The sequence below is a fragment of the Perognathus longimembris genome, chromosome 1 (genome assembly GCF_023159225.1).
Source record: "Perognathus longimembris pacificus isolate PPM17 chromosome 1, ASM2315922v1, whole genome shotgun sequence".
Lineage (NCBI taxonomy): Eukaryota > Metazoa > Chordata > Mammalia > Rodentia > Heteromyidae > Perognathus > Perognathus longimembris.
This window is the reverse complement of record NC_063161.1, coordinates 85,260,109-85,274,950: the sequence shown is the minus strand read 5'-3', so window position 1 is coordinate 85,274,950 and position 14,842 is coordinate 85,260,109. Positions and strand designations below refer to the sequence as shown.

The 14,842-nt window shown below is 41.3% G+C and overlaps 1 protein-coding gene across 1 annotated transcript in view; it reads left to right on the top strand.

Annotated features, from left to right (window-relative positions):
* Agtpbp1 (ATP/GTP binding carboxypeptidase 1) overlaps nt 1–12,719 on the top strand; it is a 176,994-nt gene extending 164,275 nt beyond the window's left edge. The window contains exon 26 of the mRNA XM_048331509.1: nt 12,577–12,719. Within this exon, the coding sequence (XP_048187466.1) occupies nt 12,577–12,601 (25 nt within the window). The 3' untranslated portion in view covers nt 12,602–12,719. The remainder of the gene's footprint in view (nt 1–12,576) is intronic.
* The last annotated feature ends 2,123 nt before the right edge of the window (nt 12,720–14,842 follow it).

Sequence of the window (14,842 nt, the reverse complement as noted above, 5' to 3'; positions counted from 1 at the left end):
GACTGGCTCAGTTCTTGTATCTTTCTGAGACCCATAAACATACCTTGTGGTTTTCATTGGTGAAACTGGGATCTCTCACTTCTGTATGCTCTCACTAGGAGGGTTGTAGAACTAGTGTGGTCATAGAAGCATCTGTCAAGAGCTTGTGTTGCACTTGTGTAAAATGGAAATGTGCTGATTTTGGATTATAGTGTGAGTTTAATTACATTTGTAGGATGTTAGGCTTACAGAGCTTGGCATACATTATCAGCTCAATAAGCGTAAATATGGGTAGTGACCCCCTTGCACTTATTCTACATAATGTTCAATTTTTTTTCTGACCTTCTGCTGAAAAGTCCCTTTGAAGTTATCAAGTCCCATTATCTTTTTAGAAGAAATTCAGTCCAAGAGAAGTAAATTGACATGATGAGGTCACCCAGCTTCTTGCCTGCTTCTTGAGCCTCTCTCCACCTCCATCAGAGCCTTTCTGATGGGTGTGCTCCGTCAGCACATCCATTTAGGCTGAGCAGGGCTAACTCTAATTTCAGGCTTGTTTCATATTCTATTGATAATTATATCATCCATCATGCCATTTATAGCTTTGGGAAGCACCTTACAATATAATTGCAAATACTCTCCCTATCCAAATGTGTACTCTTTTTGCCTAATAATCAGGCTTTTAAGTGGTGGCATGGAAGTGCAAGGAGATGATGGCTCCTGTGAAAGGATAAATTGGAGCAAATGGGATTTGATAATGGACTTCAGTGACACAGCTTGTCAGAACACTGGTCTGTGGTTATGTTGGTACACTAAAGGCACAAAATGTCAAGTCGTCTGAAAAAAACAGCTAAGATTTTGATTCTTCTGCAAAGTTATATTCAAATACCTTGGGGCTGATATTTTTCCCTTCAGTGCGTGCATGGGTGAGCAGGTCCTTTATGTTTATTGTCCCTGTCCTTTGTTTAGAAGTTATATTCCTTGCTTGAAGATCTATCAAAATGTTTTTCTTTTCTATTGTTAAAGTGACTTGATTTTCCTTGTTAAGACAAGTTCCTGTGCATTTCATCCCTATATAACACAGCACTTAGCTGATGGGCAGGATAGTCTCTGCTTTCTCTACTCTGTTCTGATTTAATTCAGGATGGCATTGGATCCCAGGAGAGATCATGATTGATCAGCAACAATCATTGGCTTCCTATTGTCTTTAACCAAATATTTGGCCAGCTTCCCTTTCAGCTAAAAGTAACCACATGTCCAAATTCTGGCCAACGAATCCTATATGATAGGTTGTTGCAGGGATTCTGGGAAATGACTCTTCCCTGCCATAAAAACCAGAGAAGTACAAAAGTATGGTCTTTGTCAGCACCTGGCCACACTGAGGACTTTTTCCTTTGAAAGGGGTGTTGATCCCTGCCTGGAGTTGTAGCATCTGTCTTGAGAACATAAGAGCTGTTATGGTTTGAATATGAAATGTGCTCCACAGATTTATGTGTTAAAGTCTCTAGCTGGAAGCACTATTTTGGGAGATCCTAGAAACCTTAAGGGGGTGTCTAGCTGGAGGAAATGCATTACTGGGGGTAAGTCCTTGGGGGAAACTTGTTCCTGGTTCCTTCCTCTTTGCCATGAGGAGAACAGTCATGCTCACATCGCCATGATGTTTTGTTTAAGCTGATACTGTCATGCAACTATCAACTTGAACCCTCTGAAACTAGGAGCCAAAATAAATAATTTCTTCTTTTAAACTTTTTCAGGGAAAGGAAAAGTAACTGATACAAAAAAATTAGTACCAGACATGGGATCACTGCTATGACAGCACCAGATCAGGGGACTCTTAAAGCCTTTGGAATTCGTTTATGGGAACATTTGGGAGAGTTGGTAATAATAGGTTTAGGGAATGATGTGAATGCTATAAGCTCAGCTTAAATGTGTGATTCTGGTAGGAGCTTAGAAGACCAGAATAACAACAGGAGTGAAAACTGTGAAGGCAGGGCTCATAAAGTCCAGGTATGAATGATGACTCTCTAGTTGAGTTTGACTACAAGGCATTCACTTTACATTCTGGCAAAGAATCTGTCTGAATGTTGTCTATGTCTTTGGGTTTCATGGGAGGTTGAAGTTAAAGGTGATGGAGTAATCTGGCAGAGGAGGTTTCAAGGCAGCTCAATATTCAGATTGTAGCGTAGATATTGTTGGCTGCTTTTAGCCAGATTTACAGTGATACTCTAGAGAAAAAAAATAGAGCAAAAGGGTCAATAAAAAGAACCAACATAACAAGAAAAGGAGCAAGTTGAAAGTTTGGATGATGAGGACATGGTTGTTAAAGAGATACATGTTATTAAAGAGAAGTCCAGAACTTTGCACTGGGATAGTAGGAAATGAGGATTCTTTTTTTTTTTTTCCTATTCAAACTTAAAAAAATTATTGTAAAGATGATGAATGGAGGGGGTGGTTACAGGTATAAAAGTAATGTACTGAGTATATTTCTTTTTAAACACTGTTGCCCCCTCCTGCTTACCACTCCCCTCCCTCCCAAGTTGTAAAGTTCATTTGCAACATAGTGTCTAGTGAGTATCAGTGCTGCTTTAGTTCATCCTTTGTCCTGCTGTTTCTGTGCTTCCCTTTCCCTTCCAAGGATCAGATAGGTTTATATACAAGACAAAGGGTACAGAAAACTAAAACAGAAAAAAAAATAGAAATAACCACATACAGGACATAAAAAGAAAATCTTGTTTCCAATTCTTTTTTTTTAATTTAATTTTATTGTAAACGTGATGATTGTTTCCAATTCTTGAAGTTCATTTTGATATGCTTCATTATATATGGTCCTATGCACTTAGCAATTGGGCTGTTGTGATCCCCTGCTAAGATTGTCATAGATATAGTCTAGTTATTACAAATGAGGGAAACCATGTAACCTATATTTCTTTGGGCCTGGCTTGGTTGGTTCACTTAATATAATTTTTTCCAGGTTTTTCCATTTCCTTATGAATGGGACAATGTCATTTTTTCTGATGGAGGCATAGAACTCCATTATGTATATCACATCTTCTTGTTCCATTCATTTACTGAGGGGCATCTGAGTTGGTTCCATATCTTAGCTATGGTAAATAATGCTGCAATGAACATGGTTCTACTGGTAGCTTTAGTGTGGTTTTGTTTGTGGTCCTTTGGTTAAATGCCCAGGAGTAGGATTGCTGAGTCACAGAGGAGCTCTATGTTTAGTCTTTTGAGGAACCTCTATACTGCTTTCCAAAGTGGTTAAACAATTTTCCACTCCTACCAAAAGTGTACTAGTGTTCCCTTTTGGCCACATCCCCAGCATGTGTTGTTAACAGATTTCTTGATAATGGCCATTCTAACTGAGGTAATGTTTGATTTGCATTTCTTCTATGGCCAGAGATGTTGAGCATTTCTTCATGTGTCTCTTTAAGTCTTTAGCCCATTTGTTAATGGGGTAGTTGTTTCTAAGAAGATTTGTTTTAATTTTAATATTTTAATTTTTTGAGCTCTGTATTTTAGATATGAAGCCTGAAGATCTCCCAATCTGTGGGCTTTCTGTTTGTCTTGCGAGCTGTGTCCTTTGCCATGTAGAAGCTCTGCAGTTTCATGCAATCCCATTTGTCCAACCTTTCTTTGATTTGTGTTTCTGGGTCTTGTGGATCTTCTGAATCTTCTGGGTCTCCTGTGCCAAGGAGTCCTAGTGTTTCTCCTATTCCTTCCTATAATGTTTTTAGGGTATCTGCTTTACTTCAAGGTCTTTGAGCCATTTGGAATTGATTCTGGTGCCGGGTGATATATAAGGATCTAACTTCAGTTTTCTACATTTGATTAGGTGGCCATATGTCTGCAGGTACATTTCTGGGTCTTCACTTCTAGTCCATTGGTCCCCAGGCCTGTTATTGTGCCAGTACCAAACAATTCTTTTTATTACTACAGCTTTGTAATAAAGTTTGAAGTTTTGTGGAAATGAGAATTCTTGAGGGCATCTCTGGAATTGATCAGACCCTACCCATTCCTGGCTCCTGGGTATAAAGTTGTAAATGCATTTGAAATATTTTCCCTTGAGAAGAGAACTTCCTGGGCCCTGGCTGTCTAGGAACGTGTTTTTCTTTCTTTTTTTTTTTTTTTTTCCTTCCTGGATTTAACTACTCAGGCACGCAGAAGTTGCTATAGGTGTGGACTAAGCTAGCAACAAACCTTTGTGTTTGTGTCATCCTCATGATGATAATTTTGCAGGTATGCAGAATGTAAGTTATGGAGTCATGGCGGCTTCTGATGAGATTTCAAAAGAAGGTCTGGGAGGTCAGGCAATGTGTGACAGACAGGGTCAGGACCTGCTGACAGCCCCTGTGAGGGCAGTTACTGAAGCTGTGAGGGTGAAAGCAAAGATTCATGAAGACTCCAGAATGTTAGAAATGCTAGAAACATGGGACATCTGCTGAGGAAAGCCACAGGCAATGGATGGATCTAGCTAAAGAGACAAGCCATGTGGCCTGCAAGCATTAATGCCTTAGTTAAGGGTGGGGTTGTCCAAGCCCTGGGAGCTCTCATTACACTACTGTGTGCCTCAGATGGTAGTCATGGGACCAACAGGGATTAATGTTCATTCTTTTGGGTTTTGATCTTGTTTGGATCCTGTCTGTCCTTTCTATGTCCCCATTCTTTTATTTTGGTTGGGTGTGCCATTTTATCTTGAAAGAATGTAACTTACTTTCTCTCTCTGCTCTCATCTGTCGTAAGGTGAACTGCTCTCTTCTGCCACATGTTTGCTGCCAGATGTTTAGCCAAAGCACACACAACCATGTTCACAGCCCTATGAAACCATATGCCAAAGTAGTTAATTCCTCTTTTTAAGTTGTTCTGTCAGGTATTTTTTCATAGCAGAAAAAGTAATACAAGGTCTTATGGGTTGAGAATAGGGGAAGAGGAATGGCCCAGTCTTTGTTAACTTGGACATTGATATCAAACCAATCCTGGACCCTTTATTCTGTACTTTATTGCTTACACTGTTGGAGGGAATTTTTGTTACTTTATACCTAATGCAACCTGACATTTATAACAATCTGTTCTTTTTTTTTCAATTTTCACACTAGTGTTGGGAGTCACTTTCCATCTTTGGCCCATCTTGTAAGTAGAGGCACTGAAGAGTTTTATTTAGGGATATTTCAAGGATATTTTATATTAGCAGACCACTGTGAATACAGGGAGATTGTATTCTCAATGAGAGGATAGATTTGTTTGCTGACCAATATAATATACACTATATCAATTTCTGGGACAAATGTTAGACATTCTTGTTTGTTGTCTCTTTTAAAAGGGATTTGCTAAATTGGGTTTGGAAACAATAAGACTTGATGGTGGATTACTAAAGCAGAAAATAAAGAGAAATTGAGCTTCATGCTCAACTTTGGCCTTAACGTGTAATCTTTAATTGAAGTAGAGAATATGAGGTAGGAGGTAGCAGAAAGGTAACAATAAATGAGATGCAGGAAGAATGTGTACTACTGACTGGGAAATGGAGGTCTAAAAATGTCAAACACTAGCTTTGTTTACCTTCTAAAGCAGACGTTGGCTTCTTTTGAGATATCCTTGGCTTCTGGACATTTGGTAGAGACTGAGCAGCACCTTGTCAGAGGTGGCAGTCAGACATTGCTGGGAGAGGCTGTTGTCTCTTTCAGCAGCATGTATTGCATGCCCAAACTACATCAGGATCTCAGCTCAGTTCTGAGGAGATGGCAGGAAACAAGATACAACCACTGTCCTGCAGGGTGGATGAGTCTAATGGATGGATCAATGACAGTGGCAGTATTCGACAAGTGCTATTTTAGAGGCATGCATCCTGGACTAGGAGGGCTTCTGTCTCTGTCTCAAGGAGTTGGGAAAAACCTTTATGGGAGAGAGGACAATATTTGAACCAAATCTGGTTTTGGTGTGTATGCCTATGTGTACACACATGTACAAAGCAGTTAAGAGGTACAAAGCATATCCAAATATATCACTTTCATAAATAGTGCTTTTCTTACTGTCTTCAAGTAGTTGTGCAAAGGGATTTCAAGTCAACATGTCAGTTTATGCATAAATTGTCCTAACTACTCTTTGAGAGCTGTAGCACACCTTCTCTATTTTATCACTGAGGAAACAAGGCTCCAGCAGATGTCAGTTATGTATGCAGGCTGCATTTGTGCTCACCAGAGCCTAGGCTCACATAGGCTGGTGGATTTCAAAGTAAAAGCTTTTTTGAATAGCAAAGATGTTCCCATTTGGGTAACCCTCAAATCAGAAGTGTATAAGTGAAATTGTACTAAAATTATTTGGATCACTATCAAGCTGAAGAAGGAATATCAGCTGTGAAAAATCAGAATGTTCAGTAAATGACTAGGCAGACTTCTAAAGATCTCTATCCCTGGTTTTCCTGCAAACACTTACCTGGATACAGCTTTGAAGGGGCTTTGCAGATGGACTAAGGCTAGTAATAAGAAGGCATTAAAATGAATAATCCAGATCTACAAAGATGGACCTAATGATTCCATTAGAAAGATGAGGCAGAAAGTCAGGGTCAGAGATGGAGGAGGGGTCAGGGGGAAAAGGATGGGGGTTAAAAGCTCGTAACACTCAAGCCAGTTATCAATAAAGGATGGAGACTGTAATTTTTGATCTCCTAACAATATGGATTAGGAAGTGAGTTCGTCTCCAGAGCCTCTGGAAAGAGGTGTAGTTCAGCCATCTTGTACAATTTCACAAAGAATCAGCCATGTCACATTGTGCCTAGGCATCTGACTTAAAACTGAGGTGACACACTTATGTTGCTTTATGTTTGGTTTTGTTTTTTTTGCCAGTCCTGGGGCTTGAACTCAGGGCCTGAGCACTGTCCCTGGCTTCTTTTTGCTCAAGGCTAGCACTCTGCCACTTGAGCCACAGTGTCACTTCCGGCTTTTTTCTTTTTTTAACTTTTTTTTTTTGGCCAGTCCTGGGCCTTGGACTCAGGGCCTGAGCACTGTCCCTGGCTTCCTTTTTGCTCAAGGCTAGCACTCTGCCACTTGAGCCACAGCGCCGCTTCTGGCCGTTTTCTGTATATGTGGTGCTGGGGAATTGAACCTAGGGCCTCGTGTATCCGAGGCAGGCACTCTTGCCACTAGGCTATATCCCCAGCCCCCGGCTTTTTTCTATATATGTGGTGCTGAGGAATTGAGCCCAGGGCTTCATGTATGTGACACAGGCCCTCTACCACTAGGCCATATTCCCAGCTCCTTATGTTGCTTTTTATCTGCTAGATTTGTGGTCATATTTTAGGTTGCTGTGGAAAGCTATGGAGACAGGGAAGGGTGAGGAGTAGAGACAAAAGAGGAGAAAAAAATGACCAGGTGCCAGTCTCCAGGCCATCATGTAGCTGTTTCACAGTGAGCTCCACACATTGTTGATAAAGCTGTGCCATAGATGCTTTAATGAGGAAAACAACCACCTTTCATGATGCTTGGGTTAAACATTCTCATGCTGGGCTTTAGACCCAAGGTGAGAGGTTTCTTGTGAAAGCAGAGGAAATGTTTATTGTACTTTTATTTCTGGTTAGGAGAATATAAAATGGAGGAAAATGTAGCTTCTTCACCAAAAAGACACAAACTGTTGAGAATAGTTGGAATCCTAAGGCTTTCTGTGGTTAATGGCTGGGGTGGAGTAATAGTTTGGTCTGAGTTTGGGGGAAAAAGGGATTACAAATATAACAGATGAGCTCATTGAGCAGCCAAATGCTGTCCTTTATGACTGCCAGGTGCACTGGGAAATTGACCTACTTGAGCCCAAGTAGCAGAGCCAGTTTTGGTTTCCAGATTTGTATGGAGCTATTTACAAAGTGTGGACATTTTTAGGAGGTAATTATACAATTTCATAGCATTCTCCGGTGCATATTCTTTTTTCTCTTTATTTTTTAATCCATCTCAGTGTGCCTTTTTCTTGGAGTGATTTTGGATATCTTAAAATTTAATGTAGGATGGTTAGATTTTTCAAACTGTTTTTTACCAAGTGTGTTCTTACTTTGTGTCCTTATGAGATTACAGATGCACAATTCTCCCTGAACCCAGGGCTCTGCAGAATAGGATGAATAAGTTTGGTGGGTCCAGAGAAGGGTTCTGTAGCAGGCAGCTAGGCTCTAGATTGTTCTTTAGTATCTCACTTCAGTAAACAGCTCAGTGGGAGGCCAGCCTTCTCAGAGCAACAGGACAAGTGCTGTTTGTGAAAGTTGGTGCCACTAGAGGGACTGCAAAACCAAGCTGTGCAGATGAGTGTGCAAGGCTATCATCCAAAGAGACTGGAGGAACACTTTCCTGGGGGAAAAAAAAAAGTAAGACTGGTGGCTCACACCTGTAATCCTAGCTACTAAGAAGACTGAGATCTGAGGCTTGTGATATGGAGCCAGCAGGGGCAGAAAAATCTGAGACTCTTATCTTCAATTATCTACTAAAAGGCCAGAAGTGGACATGTGGCTCAAGTAGTGGAGTAGCCTTGAGTGGAAAAAGCTAAGGGACAGTGCCCAGGCCCTGAATTCAAGCCCTAGTACAGCCACAAAAATACATACATACATATATACATACATACATGTATGCATAAATAGAGAAAAGGGACTTTGTGTGTGGAGTTTGTGTGTGGAGCCTTGTCAGAGGCATCCAGAAGACCATTATGATACTTAATCATGGCACTTCCTGCCCTGGTTATTGTCAGTGTGAGTTTTCTGAAGGAGAGGAAGTCAGCTGACATTAGTCAGAATATTACAGTTCAATCAAAAAGATCTAAATTGTAAGATGCACAGGCCAGTTCCTCATCCTAGTTTATTTTTTGTTGCTATAACAAAGTACCTAAGCTTGGGTTCTTCACAAAGTAAAGAAGTTTATTTGGCACATACTTCTGGTGTTGGAACATCCAAACAGTCTAGTGCAGGTTTTGGTAGCTGGGTGAGGTTCCCCTAGCTATATGATATGGCAGAGAAATGGAAAGGGAAAAATTTTTGTACAGACAGGAGAAAATATATGAGCAAGGAAGCAAGAGTTTAAGAAGGTTCCAGTTTGCTCTTTTATAACATTCAGCATTCACAGAAAATGAATCCACTCCTGCCATACCTGACACTCTCCTTTCAGGACTGACAACATTAATCCATTCAAGAGGGTAGAGCCCCATGATCTAATGGACCTCCCAGTATACTCCACCTCTGAAAGGTTCCAGCTCCCAAGTACACCACAGTAGAGACAAAGCCTCTAGCACATGAACCTTTGGGGGACAAACCACATCCAAACTCCAGCACTTTCCTATGCCCCACATAGTATTTTGGCTTCAAAGCCAACGTCCTCACTTTCTCTGAAGGGATCTATTACACAGAAAATAAAGCCTTAGTTGGACAAGCCCTTATTAAGACACTGGAACAGATAAGGCTTACTTCACCTGTAAGAGCAGAGAACAGAAGGCACTGAGTTCTGCCAGGGCAAAAATAGGAACTTTAAGACCAGGCCTTGTGCTGAATTTGGAATGGCTGTATCATGTCAGGCCTTGTGTGTGTGCGTATGTGTGTGTGTGTGTGTGTGTATGTGTGTGTGTAGCATAAGTCCAACAAGTCTGTGGTTCCTGCTAAGCATCAGTCAGCCCCTGGAACAACTTGTCAACATGTCTCATGTCACAAAAGGCCCTTCTTCAAAGTGGTAAGCACACACACACACACACACACACACACACACTCCATATTGTGTTTGAGGAAGACAGTGGTTCAAAGGGTTTGCTGGACTATTTTTAGCATTGAAGTCTGGAAGAAAAATGATGTCACATGCGGGGAAAAGTGTCCAGATACTCCAGTATACCACAGCTGAAGGATTCTTGTTTTCCTTTGTTCCTCTGAATTGAGATCATTCAAAAATCCTTGAGTTTTAAATCTCTCCTTCCAGGAAACTGCCACTAAAGTGCCAGTAGCAGCTTTCTATCCTGTGGCTTGTCAGACAGACACAAAAACTTATGCACAGCAAGAGCCTACATCAATGAGGGTGAGCCCTGGGTAGGTGTGATTGGCAGAGAGAGGCCTCATGAGTCCAGGGTTGGTGGAGGGAGGTCCCAACAACCAGCAGATGGACTGTGTTATAGACAGCTGGAAAAAGTGATCACATTAGGATTTTCCACTGCTGTTAGGAACTTGGACAATTACTAACCCTCTCTGATTGTCTACCTCTCATTTAAAAAGTAGCTCAATTGCAATGCTACTTGTAATAGATCTGGAATAGGTGCCAATTCTCATCATGTCATACTTCCCTCAGAGGATGATGAATATCGATAATGAACACAGTTGATATAATATGTCACATATGTAAGGGACAAGCAAATATTAATTCCTTCTCCCCTTTGATTTTTTTCATTACCATATTTTACTATTCCCCATTTTTGAAACATGGAGAATAAATGTGACAAAAAATTTCCCCCACTGAGTTTGACCTGAGTGAGATAAAGCACAGAGAAGGTCACAGAACTGTTTGATTAAGGAGTAGAGACTACAGCTGTGGATTCTGTTTTATTTATTCATTTTTCTATTGAGACTGGAGTTCATCACTCTTCAGAAAATGACATTCGGTAGGGAAGGATGAGAACAAGGGTGTCTTTGTAACAAAATACCTGAAGCTGGGTAATTCAGGATTCTAGCAGGACTGGTATCAGGAAGGCTTCTCTGAAACTGGGCTACATGACTGACTTGACCCACACAACATGACTGAGACATCTGAGGATAGCCCAAGAGGAGTCCATGCCACTTGGGACACTCCAGCCCAGCTTTCAGTTGACCTCTAGCCCCATACACTTGCCATGGGAGGAGCCATCTGCCATTGAGACTAGTTAATTCTTCTATGGTATAGTTCCAGCTGTCATCTGACTACAACTGCAGGACAGGCCCCAAATGAGAACAGCTAGCTGAGTCCAGTAAACCCACTGAGGTATAAGAAAGAACAAAATATTGTTTGAAACCATCAGGTTCTGGGGTGATTTGTTGTGCAGCAAAGGTTGGCAAGAGCATGAGGGATGTCCTTTCACAGGGATGTCCTTTCAGGCTTTAACAAGTGCTGATTTTCTGCAAGGACAATGGTGAACCATTCTATAAAGACAGGGAGAAATGTCTCAGGTAAGCCAGGAACAAGCCTTGCAGAGGGCTCCAGAGGGTGACGGGAAACAGCACTGTCCCCATAGCACAGAGGGAGAGAGAATGAAGTTGTGACTATTTCCCAAATGTAGAAAGTGCTCTTGTGAGGGTATTTCTTTTGAGGGGGGGGGTGTCAGCTCAAGGCTAGCACTCTACCACTTGAGCCACAGTACCCTTCTGGTTTTCTGGTGGTTAATTGGAGAGACTTTCCTGCCTGGGCTGGCTTTGAACCACGATCCTCAGATCTCAGCCTCCTGAGTAGCTAGGATTACAGGCATGGGCCACTGGCACCCAGCTTGTGAGGGTTTTCTTTGTTGTTGTTTTCTTTTTCTTTTCTTTCTGTCTTGTTTGTTCATTTATATGTCTTTGAGAGGGTAAGGTGTGTACAGAAATGGAGAGACAAAGAGTGAACAAAATACAGCAGTGGTACTCACTAGACTATGTTGAAAATGAACTATACAACTTTGGGGCAGGATGGGAGGGAAAAACTTGGAGAGAGGGATGGACAGAGTGACATTGTCCAAAAGGAAAGGTGCTCTTTAGCTGACTTATGAACTTGTAACCCCTCTGTACATTACCTTTATAATAAGTGAAAAAAGAAAGTTCTCTTGTGATGAAAGGCAGTTTACCTTAGGGTAGAGACATGTTTTCAGCATCAGCAATAAAAGACTCAAACAGAGGGACCATTATTCAGATGAGAGAAGAAAGGGGGAGGAGGCAGAGCAGCAGGTTGAGGTGGGTGGGGGTGGAACCTCCCTCTGCCCTTACCCTGAAGGTGGGCAGGGATGAACTAGACTTAACCTGCAGCAAAGTCAAGGACTATGGAACCTCCTCCTTTTGCTACATGGGATGGAGAGAGAAGGATGAAACAGACACAAAACAACAGTGTCAAGCACTTGTGTTTCCCTGCTTCCCAGTATTTATGCCCTCCTTCCTTGTTAAAAGAAACCTGGTTTACTGGAGGCAATGATTGGGTTGTTCAGGGGCCCTACTAATAAACTACATTTCCTAGTCTGCCTTGCAGTGAGTAGAGACTGTAGGCTAGGATAAAGTTCTGGCCTAAGATATGTAAGTAAAACTCACTGAGAAACTTCTGGAAAGTTTGTGAAGTTTGTAGGTTTCTGGCACACACTCTTTTCCCTGTGCCCATCTCTTTTCAGCAGGTCTAGGGTGGGGCCTAATTGTTCTTCTTTCTCCCTAGTTCCCCACTTGTGCTGATGCTGCTGGTCCTGGGACCACAATTTGAGGCTCATCAGGAAAGCAGCCATCTTAGTTACTGAGTTGGAAAACCATGTGTGAATGGTTTGAGATTCTTTCAGTCAATCTTAGAGACACTGAGGATGTCCAGGAAAGGAACAAGCCTGAGTCACTGGAGTCATGACTGCAAGCACCGAGGGAATTGGATGTCATCATTGCAATAAACAACACATGCTTGTGTTTTTCAGGAACGATGGGGATGTGACCAGATAAGAGTGTCCTCCTGGATGGCATGTCCACACACACACACTTTCCAAGTGTTTCCTGCTGGTGTCTGTTCTCCATCACTGTCCAGGAAGCCTGGGCCATGCAAATGCTTCCCCATCCTAGGCATGTTTTATCCATCATGATTTGGTTGTTATGATACACAATGTTTATTTTTCTACATAAAAAGATGCAAGCTGTGTGCCTCCAAATGCTGGCAGCTCAGAATATTCCATTTGTTTGTGGAGAGACAGACTGGATGGCACAATTTCAATCAAACTATGAAATGTAGCCTGGCAAGATCAGAGAAGCCCAAGACTGCACACACAATTAACTCCTCAGTCCCTGAAAGGCGGCCTGGTGGCCGTGTCCCTGTATCTGTGTCCTTGGGTCTCTCTTCTTCTAGGACACAGGCTGGGTCACCTGGTACTTGAAGTGTCCCTATGGATTTACACTGAGTGAGAGGACTTATGTATCTTTTAGTTCCCCCAACAGAAATAACCTTTCTCCCCTAATTACAAAAGTAGTAAGTGACCAGTTTAATTACAGGGAAACAAGAACTAAAGACCAAAACAAGCAGAAAATCCAGAAGCCCCACAGGGGCTATAGTTTCTTGTTGGCATATATCTGCCTATCCATCTTACTCATGGCTATCTCTGCAAGTTAACATATATACATTTACTGCTTAATTGTTTCATATTCTTTCCTTTAAATTGAAACAGTAGTTGTATGTATTTATTGGGTACCATGTAATAACTGGATATATGTGTGTGTGTATGTGTGTGTGTGTGTGTGTGTATATATATATATATATATATATATATGATTCATAGTGATCAAATAAGGGTAATTACCATTTCTATCTCCTTCACCATATATCATATCTTTGTGCTGGGACCCTCTAATTTCCTCTCTTCTAGCTCTTTATAAAATTATAAATTCATAACATTGTCATTCTTCTATATATACATATAAATCCCTGTTGAGGAACAGTTAGTTGACCATTCCTTCCTTCCCTCCTTCCCTCCCTACCTTTTTCTCCTTCCTTCCCTCCCTCCCTTTTCTTTCTTTGAAAAGCTCTGCTGTCTTGAATGTCCTTATGTATAAAAAACATCTTTTTAATGCCAGTAGGGAGGCTTGAATTCAAGGCCTGGCTGCTGTCCCTTAGCTATTTTGCTCAAAGCCAGTACTCTACCACTTGAGCCACTTTGCTGCTTCTGGATTTTTGTGCTTAAGTGGAGATATCACAAGGACTGTCCTGTCCAGGCTGGCTTTGAACCAGATCTTCAGATTTCAGACTCCTGAGTAAGATTGCAGGCCTGGCTATGTCTTATCCATTTGTTTTCTTATTTGCTTAGTTATAAACTCTCTGTAGTGGGATTGCTGAGAAATGCCTTCAAACAGTCTTCCTGAACTGCCTGTCCCCAATTCTGTGTAAATGTCCCCTCCTCACTATGGGCAGCAGAGTATGTTCCTGGAGGCATCATTCAACACAGCTCTTTGTCATTTTCTGGGGCCATTTTCTCTCAGATTTCTGAACCATTAGCATGTCTTGACATGGAAAAACTTTAATGAAAGTTTTATTTATGTTACTAACATAAATGGTAGTAATATAAAGAATTTTATTAAGTTTCTTGCTTTTCTTACTTGAATATGAAAAAAAGTTTAAACATGTGTAAGAGCCTCAATTTAGATTCACTCATACATGTTCTATGGAGGAAAACAGCTGTCTTGATCTGTGTGTGTATTTAAAATTTCCTAATAAACAACATTATTGTCACACCTCAGGAAGTTTAATCCATGATATCTTTTCCTTCTTTCCTTCTCTCTCTCTTCCTTCCTTCCCTCCCTCCCTCCCTCCCTTCCTGCTGTCAATACTGGGGCTTGAACTCAGGCTCTAGGCACTTGTTTTTTAGATTTTTTTTTTTTTTTGCTCAAGGTTGGCATTGTACCACTTGAACCACTTCCAGCTTTTAGGTGATTAATTGAAGATAAGAGTCTCATGGACTTTCCTGCTTGATCTGGCTTCAGACAGCAATCCTCTTATCTCAGACTTTTGAATAGCCAGGACTACAAGCAAGAGCCACTGGCTCCTGGCTTATATCTTTTCATGTCTAGTCTCTATGCAAATGTATGTACAAAACCTTATTTTAGAGTAACAACTACTACAAATTCTTCATTCTGAGTCTCAGTCCTGGCTTCTTGACCAGAATCACCTAGGACTCTATTTTTGGCAGGTGCTAAGGATTG